This window comes from Prunus dulcis, chromosome 5 (genome assembly GCF_902201215.1).
Source record: "Prunus dulcis chromosome 5, ALMONDv2, whole genome shotgun sequence".
In the NCBI taxonomy this organism is placed as follows: Eukaryota; Viridiplantae; Streptophyta; class Magnoliopsida; order Rosales; family Rosaceae; genus Prunus; species Prunus dulcis.
In genome coordinates this window covers 16,209,179-16,221,399 of record NC_047654.1, presented here as the reverse complement: position 1 = coordinate 16,221,399, position 12,221 = coordinate 16,209,179, and the positions used below count along the sequence as shown (strand labels likewise).

Sequence of the window (12,221 nt, the reverse complement as noted above, 5' to 3'; positions counted from 1 at the left end):
GACATATAAAATGAATAAAAATTGGGAATTACGGTAGAGAACTCGGGTTGGGGGTGTCCTTTAATGTTTCTTGGATCTTGTGACATAATGCTGCTGCTGCAGCATGAAAGCTGCTGAGTGACAGACAGACTGCTTCTTCTGCCTGTGGACTCTTGTTCTTTCCTTTTCCTTCTCAGAAGAGTTGCAGATTCCAAACCCTTTAATCAATAATTTTTCTTTTCTTTTCTTTTCTTTTTCTCCTTTTCTCTTTTTGTCTTGTATGGTGCCTTCTTCCATGCTTATCATAAATCTTGCTTTACAATTTTGGTGCAGACAGAGATATATATCAAGGAAGCAGTTAAACTTGTGGGCTACCCAGCCCTAATTATTGTTTGTGCGCTAAAATTATTAAAGAGGTACAGATAGTTTGGCATGCATCTCAGAATGCATGAGAGAGAGAGAGAGACAGAGAACGAGAATTCTATAACAGGATAACCTAGGGAGCCAACTCATAAGCCAAAAAGTCTAGTTACCTCTCCAGTCTCCAAAACCACTTTAAACATTTAGTTAGTTTAATTACTTAAAAAGCTTCTTTTTGGTTGAAGTTTCTTTGGGGTGTTCATTAATGTTTTGATGGGTTGTTCTTGAGAGGCAAGAATTTAGCCTTTCTGAGGTAACTAACCCTCTTATACATACAGGGATAGAAAATGTAAATAATAAAATAGCTAAATAATTTCCGATAAATAACCAATGATTTAGAGTGGAGAAAGATGTGCTTACTTATACATATGTTGCATAAACTAAGAGCGCTCTCTCTATATATATACACGTACGAAACAAACATGCATTAATGTGTATGTATATTATTGCACACAATATAAGTCACAATTAGTAATCAACATCGTTTCAACGAGGATCATGATAGCCTATAATTTTAGATCCAAAATGGTTTTGGCCCCAGATTATTATTGCACTGCGCGCACAAACACACACATATATATATATATAAACACCAGAGAGTGTCAGCGGCGGTCATTTAATTACTTGGGGTAGGCTGCCCAATGTGTGGCCATGCCCAACATCTCATCTCTGCAGGTATGCATATATATAACCCAAAACCAGCTGGTGAAACAGGACGAAGTAAAAGGTATGATATTGTGGCCACATATACATACGAAGGGCAGTTGGTTTTGCAATAATTTTCCAAAAAATTATTTAATTAAACATGTCTTCGGGATGAATGCAACTGGGATTAAGAACCAACACAATTTAAATTCGTGCTCATTGTTTCATGCATGTTCAAAAACACAAGCCAAAAACACAAAACTAGGAATTAATTTGATCTATGATCCAAGGACGAAATCATGAATTTTTCAATGGGTGGGCTAGCTAAAGTTGTTATAGCTTAAAATCTAAGGACCAATTTTTGTTTGGGTACTTACTATTTCTATAGTTTTTTTAGAAATATATTAAAGTACAAATTAGGATAAAATAGTAAAATGTTGAGAGTTAAAATCATGAGTGTTTATTAAGAGATTATTTTATTAATTGAGCAAACAAATTAAATATAATATGATTATATGCCTACAAAAATTGAGTAGACAATAGGTTACAAAACTACATTTGAGCGGGCTACTAAGTTTTTATAAGATGAATAACATTAAAATATATGTAATATATTTTAATTTTATAAAAAGGCTACCTGGGCTAGAGCCCATGGTAGCCCTCTACCTAGTTCCGCCCATGCTATGATCCATGCAACGAATTAGGGTGAAGAAAAAAAAAAAGCAAACCCTTTCAATATATATATGCATTTTCCACATTATAATTTGTTGCTTAAATAATCACATTATGTATATATGTGTGTGTGTGCACGCACAAATGTATTAACACCATTCGGCAATCTTGGCAAGCTTTTCAATATATATATATATATATATATATATATATATATATAGCCCCATTCTATTGAGGGATTCCTTAAATAAAATTATTTGAGAAACACCTTTTAGGGTCTCCTTCGATTTTTTTTTCAACAATCCAAACCATCTATTTTTCACCTTCATTTAGAAATCATCCTTGCAAAAAAAAATCATGCAAATTGAAAATCATTAAGGTATCTAATTGATACCAACAAAATTAATGAACACGGTGCTTCAAGAAAATACTTTAATTGACAGGTTAAATGATATCAGATTCAAGTGATTTTTTGTAAAGATGATTTTTGAATGAATATCTACAAAAAAAGAAGGTTTGGATTAGTGAAATACAATGCTGAGTGGACCCTACAAGGGTGTCCCTCAAATAAACTTATTTGAGAAATCCCTCAATGGAAGCAATTATATATATACCCCTTTTTTTTTTTTTTTTTTGCTTTCTTTCTATTCTTTCATGTCATTCTCTCACGAACACATGCATGTCAATACTGGCAAAGACTAGAAAAAACTCTTCTTTCCTCTGGCATTAGTTTTGGTGACCAAAACCTTTAGTCACCCTAGCAAATGTCACTAAATAATGGTAACTGTTGCCACTTTTTTTTTTTTTTTTTTTTTTTTTTTTTTGTAGTGTGGCCAGGAAAGAGTGGAGAAACCTTGATATGCAAACCTACTGATTTCGCTATATATAGTCAAGATATAGAATGACTAAACAAAATTAACCACATTACTATTACTTTGATGAGGATATCTAATGTATGGAGAAGCCTGCAGGCATATTGTACAACATATATGTTAACGGTCATGCCTATGATCCAGCATGACGACTATAATCTCCTTGGAGACCAAATTATATGAGCTCATATATATAGATAGATCTATACATATGTATACCTCAAAAGTGCATATGAATGCAATTAGATGAACTCAAACATGTATATATAAAATGCGTATCGGCTATGGTAGTGGTGTATATCTAGTATATAAAATTATAAGCACTCTGATCAATCACCAGTATGCAAATGTCTACATATAACATTGTCGTACTTACGAAGTTTTCACTATTAACTCTTGTCGCTTTTTTGCACACAGAGAGAGAGAGAGAGAGAGAGAGAGAGACTGAGGAAAGTCTTGCAGGAAACACAACCACATAATGATCAGATGAACTTTATGTCTTGCTAGCTAGCTTGTGCTGTGTGCTGAAGAAATCAACTACTTAGCTGCTCGAGCCAACCCCTCCATTAATGCCTCAGTTCATCGATTTCCATGTCTCGTCTGTTGTGAAAATTAATCAATGCATGATATATGTATATATATATATATATATATATATAGATGTTTCAAGATTTTGAGACCAATATTAGCCTCCATTCCCATTGTAAACAATATGTACTTACATGCGTTTAGGAGCTGGTATTAATTATGGTCCTTGTTTGGTTGGCTTCCATTGTTATCCTGTGAATTCGAATGGAGCTGCTTGGGATTGACCGATGTTGGATAGGATTTCAAAGACTGAAGAGAAGACATGAGAGCATTTGGTAGGAGATTTGGTGAATTTGATGAGCTCAAAAATTGGAAATGGTTGGCTTGTGATCTTGGCTCACTAGTAGTAGTACCTCTCTCCACTACCGGGTTGGTAATATACGGAGGATATGGGCCAAAAAGGGAGGGTGTTGCTGTTGATGGACAGAAGAACAATTGAGATCCAGATGGCATTAAAGTTGAAAATGATAAGGCATTGCTCATCATATGGCTATGATGATCTATTTGGGGCACTGGTGGAAATCCATGGCCACCAAATTGAGATAGAGATAAACTTGAAGGCTCTGAATAATTATGATAGTAATTGTATGCCATGGCATTGTTTAGCAGGCCAGGTATGGAGGAAGGATGATTGCCTTGGGGAAATAGCTTCTGAGCCAAGAGTTGTCCCCCAATATTGCCATCTTGATGATGATTTTGATCATCATCATCTTGTTCATCATGTGTTTTGATTGACTTGCCTTTCCGATCACCCACATTAGTAGTAGTAGAACTTCTTTGATGAGCTTGATGATCTGCCTCCATAAATGAAGAATTTACATCAAAGAAAGGAGCAGCAGCAAGAGAATTGTTAGACTGGTGACCTTGATCATGAGAATGATGAGGATTTAGCATTTGCTGATGAAATTGATGAGCAAATCCATGAGGAAGTTGGAGAGGTGGGAGCTTATCAATATCATCTTCAGTAACATCAAGCAGCCAGTCTATTACCTTACTAGGCTGGCTAAGTCCAAGCCTGTCTTGAAGGTCATATAATTGAATGGCTGTTGGTACTGAGAGCCTAATTCTCCTGTCCCTCAATCCCCTCACCGTGGAAACCTTGCTGTGCCTATCTTTTCCTCCGAAGGTGCGCGAGACACGTACAATCCTTGGATTTCTAAATCCAGACCATTGTCTTGAAGTAGTAGTACTTGATGATGATGCCTTGTTGAAATTACTACTGTTTCCATCATTATTGGTGTTGTTGCGGCCCTCTTGCTTTGCTTGCAAACCCTTTTCCCTTGAATTTGATATCATTGTACGCAATTCTGATTATAAGCTCATACTTCTTTCATCATCAATTGCTCAAATCCTTGTAAGTCCAACATCATTCTCCCATCTTTGAGCTCCAATGATTCAACTGAAAAGAAAAAAAGAAGAAGAATAAGAAGAGAAATAAACTGTTGGACGGCACATGGAAGTCTTTGTTTCATTTTTATAAGATTATTCTTTATTAGAATCCATGTGAGTTTATTTCTTTTGCAAAATTGCTTTATGATATGAACTAATTGACCTGTGATCGGTTCGATTTGAGAAAGAAAACATTCTCATTGAAGATCCAAAGAGCTATATATTTTTGCATATATATATATATATATATATATATATATATATATAGAAATCCTCCAATTAAGGATGTTCCATATCTGCAAATCTGAAAATTGAGCAGATATCACATGTGTAGGGTGATCAGTTGTTAATATTACATCCAAATGAATGGTCACAAACTTCTGCTAAATACCACTTTAATCTTTGAAAGAAGCTAATTAAAGAACTGAAATCTGAACTGTTGAAAATTTAGGTATCACATTCAAGAGAAGTAACATGATTAGGAAAAGCTGGTTGAAATTCATACGAATTCCAACACTGGAAACCCTAAATTACCTTTATCTCTTATCAATCCAAGTTGGAAGGTATACATAAATAGGACCAGAAGATGAACCGTACTCACATATCAGACCGAAAACTGAGGTTGCAACAGCTGAGATCAGAGCTGTCCAAAACTAATTCATTAATAAGCAAGGAAGCAGAAGAGTAGGAGAGGAAGAGGATGCTACAGTGCTTTGAGCCTCTTGCTAAGTATATGCATATATATGATGCTCTCTTGAATTTCTTACTGAGCTTGTGTAGCTCATCTGTATACCAAATTCAACATCCTAGGGGCTCTTAGCTGCACACACAGAGAGAGAGAGAGAGAGAGAGAGAGAGAGAGAGAGAGAATATAAACTTTTTAAAAAAATAATTCACAATTTGGTAAAGAAAAAGATGCTAGCTAGAATTTACCGCAACATGTTGCATGGGAGTGAAAAAGGAAAAGGTATGGCACATTTATAGCCACGTGGACTCCCCTTATGTTGACAAGTCAATCTGGGAAGCCGCAGTAAAAATTTCATCAATTTGTTCATACCAGAGACTGAACAATCACTGCTTAATAAATGAATAAGTTTGCTCGTAGTTTACTATTGAATAGACTCTCTCTAGGTCTAGATATTGGTTTATTTTTAAGGGGGACCATCCCTCCCTCTCACACTTTATCGGCAACTACAAATAGCTTTTTTGGTGTATTCCACATAGCATGAATTGTCCAAGGCATGCCTATATAGCTACATAAATTTAATCAAGAAACCACACATCAGAAAGAAAAGAAAAATATACATATACAACCCTAATTAATTAGTGGTAAAGAGGATGTCTGATATATAATAATAATTTTTTTATTTTATAAAAAAGGTTTGAGAGAATATTATTCTTTCTCTATTTGTAAATTTAGACAATTTTTCCAAGACGCATATCATCTTTGCACCTACTTAATTGGCAGAGATTGTATCGATATTGTCCTAAATTGTTCATTAATAGAATTTAGCCAGACTCATCCCATCAAGATGTCGATACAATTTAGGGAAATGTACCACTTAATATACCTTTTTATGAACAATCCCTTTCTTCCTATCCGAGACAACTATATTTGATCCACAAAATATTTTAGATGAGGAAAGGCATGATATATAAGTGAGAATAATTAGTAAAGAGTAGCTAGGGTTTGGCGTTGTATATACTTCACATGCAAGAGGGGATTATTCAAGAGAGAGAGAGATAGGCTAGAGCTTCGTAGAGTAGAGGAGGGACCAAAGCAGGTTCTTTAAAGCATCCACTGAAGGAAGAGAGAGGGACCACTACTACATGTATATATGTATGTACTGATCATATATATATATATAGCAGTGAGATTTTCCCAACCCAAGTTGCACTAGTTTGTTAATATTAACTCACATGAAGACTATACATTATTTATTTATACTCTTTGCATATTGTTTCCTTTCAATTGGCTTATTTGCTCTTTGCTGTTTTGGTGCTGCGGCCTTGTGATCTGTGGCCTGCTTAGCCCCATTTTCTAGCAGTCAATGGCTCCTATAAACTATAAACATTGTGTTTGAGAGAGAGAGAGAGAGAGAGAGAGAGAGAGAGGCTTACACAACGCAGGCAAAATAATCAAGGAAAGAGGCTTACACAACGCAGGCAAAATAATCAAGGAAAGTGGAATCCTCAGCAAAATAATTGAGAACGTACGTTTAATATAATATATAGACTGTAGTTGCAGTTCAATCGTAATCAAAAGCTGAAGTCTACTTTTTCATATGCATTAATTCAAGCAAGAAATGAACCGGCCGACACTGACATTTTCACAGGACCAATTTATTATTTCTAATAATAAGTAACAATTTGATTATCCTCACTTTGAGTTTGAAGTGTTCGTTTAATCCCATTTAAAGCGATATATAGGACCCTGCCCTGCTGCTGCCATTTTAATATTTTAAATGCTTGCATGGTCATGTAGCAGTATTACTATTGGTTATGCAGGCAGCTGCAGAGCAAAAAGAATGGAGACAGTCAGGGGACTTGAGACTTGAGATGAGAATCTCATTTTACTTTTTTATTTATTTTTAATTTGGGTTCCTATTGACAGATTATAATGTCATCAACTTTTGCTTAAAATTCCAAAAAATACTTGATCACAAATATTCCAAATTAATTGTAACATAATTGAACTTGTTTGGTCATCACTCCATAAAATTGAACAAATAATTATCTTAACCTAGACAGAAAGGTGAAAAATAAAGTTGATGTCGCCAGCACCAACATTATCTCAATTACCATCATCATGACGGCATGAGACTGTATGCGTGAGAGAGAGAGAGAGAGAGAGAGGTCCATAGAGAGAGAGAGAGAGGTCCATATCCATCCAAAATTCCAATTGTCTAATGTACTATATATGAGTTTGTGTTATTGGGAGGGGAGATATGGATGGAAAACCAAGTTGATCAATTGAAAGAATCAAAATTAATTATATGATAACATTAAAAATAAAAAATAAAAAAAATAAAAAAACTATATGCAAACAGTGTGAATGAAATTTAAGGGATATTTTATCTATCATTCACAAGCACTGATCTAGTAGTCTTTGTTTTTGGTTCTCTTGGTGTTTGTTTTCGTTCTGAAGCGTGAAAGAGACAGGTCCAAACCCTAGAGGGAACAAAAGAAGGTAACCATAAACAAAAATAAATGCGTGCTCTCTCTCTCTCTATGTGCTGCTGCCTCTCTTTTCTGCCTCCTCTCTGCATCTCTCTCTCAGTAAATAACACAAAGCTGCCTCCCAGCCTGTTACAGAAAGTGTCAAAGTGAAATGCATTTCCCCTGTGAAATCTCCCCGCGATGACCTCCTTTATCTCAGTAGCTTGATTACAAAGATACCGCCTCAGAGGGCAAAACGGGCATAAGAGAAAATTCAATGGGTTCCAATGCCACAAATATAAAATTAACTAAGGTTACTTATTCCTTTCGTTTTTTTTATAACTAAAATAAGCAGTTCTTCACACAGAAAAGTAGATAAAATTAGAAATGAAGAAGACAATCTAATTAAATATATCCCCAGCACTATCACTAAAATGAAAAGGTTTTCCATCGATCCGAGTAAGATCTTAGCCGGTCGATTCATGATAATATAAATTTTCTCACGAAAAGAAGTACCACTAGACTAGAAACTAGTTCGTTTTTAAAAATAACATTATATACTAGAGTATAATTCATGTGTGGGAAAAAAAGAGGGTAATCTTGACAGTTACAGGATACCAACTTTTGCAGTAAATGACAACACTAATCTGTTTGCTTGATTCATACTCCATAGAGTGCGTACGGAACTTTCCTTTACGATCATGTCTGATGCTTTTTGAACAAACTTGACCATCACTGTCTGCGTCTGCCCAACATCATGCATGTATGAAAGTGAAGTATCAAAAAAGAAGCAGAAAATGTAAGAATTATTGGAAATATTGCAGGCGATGGGAACACTGACGGTCCAGAAAATTGCAGCCTTTAGAGAATCAAAATATCCATCGAATTAACCCAATTTTCTTAAGATTATTTCCTCCGAGATAGCTAGGGCGGCTTAGTTGCATGGCTGTTATCATGGTCCTTAATTAGAAACTAGGGATTAAGTAAGTAGGGCGGGTGGCCATGAAGATTATAAATCTACTAATTAACAAAAAGTCACCCAACTTTGGCGGTCACACAACTGTTTTAAAATCTCAATCGATCAACAATACTAATGAACATTATAAGATCCACATCCACATTAAGCCTAATAATCAAGGAGACGTTAACGGTTGAAATTTACACAATCACGACAACAACAACAGTTAACTGTATTGCCATCTATTAAAGACAAGATGGTACCATTTCTAACAGCCCTCGGTCTTTAAAATCCAAAAAGTTGGTAACAGGGGTTTTCCGGATTGAGCTATGTTGAAGGATATCATTCAGCTACAAGAGCGCCTGGAGTGGTTAGCCAGTGTTGGAGGGCCTGGAGTTATACAAATTAAGAGTTACACACGGCCCATGGGCATACACATACAGATTTAGCAGAACAGTGGGTTTAGAATGACAGGTTCAGGGCCCAACCCGATATGGCAACACCATCTCCACCCCATCACAGCCCCCACTGACTTACGAGAAGCCGAGGATAGGATTATAGGTTTAACACATTAAACTCTACTTACTGCCTTTTTATCCTGCTAATTAAGAAAGGCATTTGACGTTGGGATTAAGGGTGAGTTATGTTGGGTTGTATGAATGACAGCTTATCAATCTTTGGAAAGCAAAGCATATAGCCAACTGCATCAAGAGTATTGCAACAATGACAACACTGAGCAGTGAGGTCACCCTTTCTAGGTCTTCATATGGTTGCAGTTGGGGAAAGCAAATCACAATGAGACAAACAAGATTCACAAGTAGAAATCTTAGGAGTTAAAGAAACTAGCTATACTGCCATCCATCACCCAACTGCGGTTGCATTTGGATTTTATACAAATACATTCTTGGACAACTAAAAGCGGCCAAATGGTTGTATCAAGTACCCTTTATTCATCTCAAACACAGAATTTCAATATGTGAGCAGACTAGGCAAACATCCATGCTAACACGAACAGCACCTCTTTAGTGACAGAGCAGAAGAGAGGAACGAAAGACTGGAGCACAGACATTTTTACACAACGCCATAAGCCTGCAAGAAGACATAAAAAAGCAAAGAGTCATTGATAAGGACTTAGACCACAAAACATTTACTATTAAATGGACTTAATATAAACATGAGGACAATGAGCAAGCAACACCAGTACATAACCCTGATAAACCAAAGGAGATGGCAACGATCTACAGACAAAAAAGATGGTATAGGGTCAACTTATGGATGCACATGAGGTGAAAGCAATTCCTGCTATGGAAAGCAGGCTATACTACTATTTCCATGCTTGGGTTGAGAGAAATCGAGAGAAATTTTAAAATTACTCTCATGTGGATGATTAACTGTATATAGAAATGAAGAGAAGAGTATAGAATACTGGAAGCTTTATTTTCTCTGCAAAACTGGGGAGATTTGGAGAGGAAATAAAATTTGTGGTTGTTGAATCTTCGAATATGTCCTCGACTAAAGCCTTTCTCTTTGTTTCTTTCACATCCTTCAACCAAGCATAAAATAAATTTAAAATATCCTCTCTTTTCTCTAGTCCTACCATGAGTTCCACCCTCATGGATGTTACCATGTGATCTTCTTAAAATTTGGTGCAAATATGAAACGCCACAATATCTGGTAGAAGCATCAGCTCAAAATATATTCTAAGCAAGATCAAACACTCCAATCAAATATGAAGATATACTCATCAAACTCGGCCAGAGCATAGACTGTGCCAAACTTTGGCTGAATGCATGTGAAACAAACAAATTGAAGTTTTCAATGAAAATGGAGCACAGGATCTTTGTATTATATCTGTATAAAGGTTGTGCCTATGGATGAAATTCCACAACAATTGGTGTTATACTACGGATGAGAGTTCAGAGAAGCTAATTGTAAGCTCTCATCATTGCCTTTTCTTTGCCTACAAGGCTTTCATGTCTAATTTGTTGGCATAAAGGTTTCCAGCCTGCCTTGCAAAGCCATGCACGCAACAATGCCCAAAATTCATGGGGCAAAACAGTCACAGCCAACAACAGAAGGTTTTTGGTACTAAGTGAAGATCTTTGTTCTTTCAATTAAGTTTTGCATAATACAAGATAAATAAAACAGTAAACTGTTTCAAAACCAAGCAACAGAGCCATTTTCCCAATCCTCCATTGAGGTATGGAATGTGCCTCGACGTTTAAGGTGTAAACTACAGTATTTGTGGTGCAATTACTATCCCATATTATGAATAAACTAAAGACTCACTGATGATGCGAAGATTTCCATGGTTTCCCAAGGAAATAGAAGTCACAACAATGGAGCACTCAGAGAGAGTGCAATGAAGCAAAATACATTCTCCTTTAGTGTAAGAGAAAATGAAATTGTACTAATCCAAAATTACAGCTACAATGCCGCTGAAAGCAGCAATTACTAACCAATCAAACCTCAAAAACATAAGCTTGCAGAGCAACAAAGAACAAAACTGCAATCCTATTTTGACCGTTCGATGAAATTCCCAACCATAAAGGAGACATAAGCACACTCAAAACCAACAATACAACATTCATCATGAAAAGCCCAGAACCAAAAAAAAAAACCTTTTTCATTGCAGTCTATCTATTAACCAAACTAAAGGGATCAAATTCATGCATAAACAGATGAGATGGTAACAAAATGCGTAAAGTCCAACCATTTCTATCACAACACCGAATAAAAACTCCTACTTTTGTATTAGTCCATTTTCACAGAACTCTAAAAGCTAAAACACACAATTCTACTCAATGTTCACAATACCACCAAAAAAGAAATGATTAAACCCTTAAAACAATAAATGAAATTAAAGGGGGAGGAGGAGGAAGGAGAGCAAACCCAATTCATTTCTGGTAGCCTCCGCCTCGGGCGTTGCAGTCTTCTTCAACAACATCGGTCAAGAAAACCGGAGGGAAATCTGAGACGTCGAAGGTCTTCTTCTCCTTCATTAGCTTCTCGACATCAGCCTTCTTCAAAACGGTGCGTCTAATGGGGGGCCGATTGCGCCTCTGGTCCCGGGCGTAGTACTTGATATCGTATACGGTTTCCGGGTTGGATGTGGGCACGCAGGCCTTGACCTGGGTCGAAGCCGGGCATTCGAGCCGGTACTCGAGCGCGCCGGGTACGGCGAGCTTGTACTCCGGGTCCGCGCATGGACCCGTTATCTCCCACGGTTTCTTCAGGTACCGCTTTAGGGTTTGGGCAATGGATGAGGTGGCGGTGGACACCGGCTTCGCCATCGAGAATTCAGATACAGATCAGATGCGAACTGAGAAAGGAGGGGACTTTCGACTCTTTTTCGATGGAAATGAAGTTTTGCGATGTGCACGTGGTTTTTTTTTTTTTTTAATAAATCAAATTCATAATTTCCATTTTCTCATCAAATGCTTTTTTTATTCATTAATAATTTTAAAGCAGAAGTGGTCTCTAAAATATTTCCATTTCCTCACCAAACACTAGAACACTTCCCTTCAAACATTAGTACA

The 12,221-nt window shown here is 36.5% G+C and overlaps 2 protein-coding genes across 3 annotated transcripts; both read right to left on the bottom strand.

The window, feature by feature from the left end:
- Nucleotides 1-2,771: 2,771 nt before the first annotated feature.
- On the bottom strand, nucleotides 2,772-5,382 carry LOC117628052 (transcription factor TCP5). Of its 2 annotated transcripts, none has more exons than XM_034360412.1 (3): nucleotides 5,100-5,382; nucleotides 3,311-4,575; nucleotides 2,772-3,188 (listed from the first exon to the last, which is right to left on the bottom strand). In XM_034360412.1, exon 2 carries the CDS (start codon nucleotides 4,470-4,472, stop codon nucleotides 3,330-3,332), a length of 1,143 nt encoding a protein of 380 aa, XP_034216303.1. In that variant the 5' UTR covers nucleotides 4,473-4,575; nucleotides 5,100-5,382; the 3' UTR covers nucleotides 2,772-3,188; nucleotides 3,311-3,329. The 2 variants fall into 2 exon arrangements, with proteins under 2 accessions (XP_034216303.1, XP_034216304.1); XM_034360413.1 differs by having other exon boundaries at nucleotides 5,167-5,382.
- A 3,994-nt stretch (nucleotides 5,383-9,376) lies between these two features.
- LOC117629331 lies at nucleotides 9,377-12,110 on the bottom strand. The gene is made up of 2 exons (XM_034361884.1): nucleotides 11,575-12,110; nucleotides 9,377-9,771 (listed from the first exon to the last, which is right to left on the bottom strand). The coding sequence occupies exon 1, from the start codon at nucleotides 11,973-11,975 to the stop codon at nucleotides 11,580-11,582; it is 396 nt and encodes a 131-aa protein (XP_034217775.1). The 5' UTR covers nucleotides 11,976-12,110; the 3' UTR covers nucleotides 9,377-9,771; nucleotides 11,575-11,579.
- Nucleotides 12,111-12,221: the final 111 nt, after the last annotated feature.

Coding starts and splice junctions, on each gene's coding strand:
- LOC117628052 (XM_034360412.1), bottom strand. CDS start 4,472: ATGATATCAAATTCAAGGGAAAAGGGTTTGCAAGCAAAGCAAGAGGGC.
- LOC117629331 (XM_034361884.1), bottom strand. CDS start 11,975: ATGGCGAAGCCGGTGTCCACCGCCACCTCATCCATTGCCCAAACCCTA.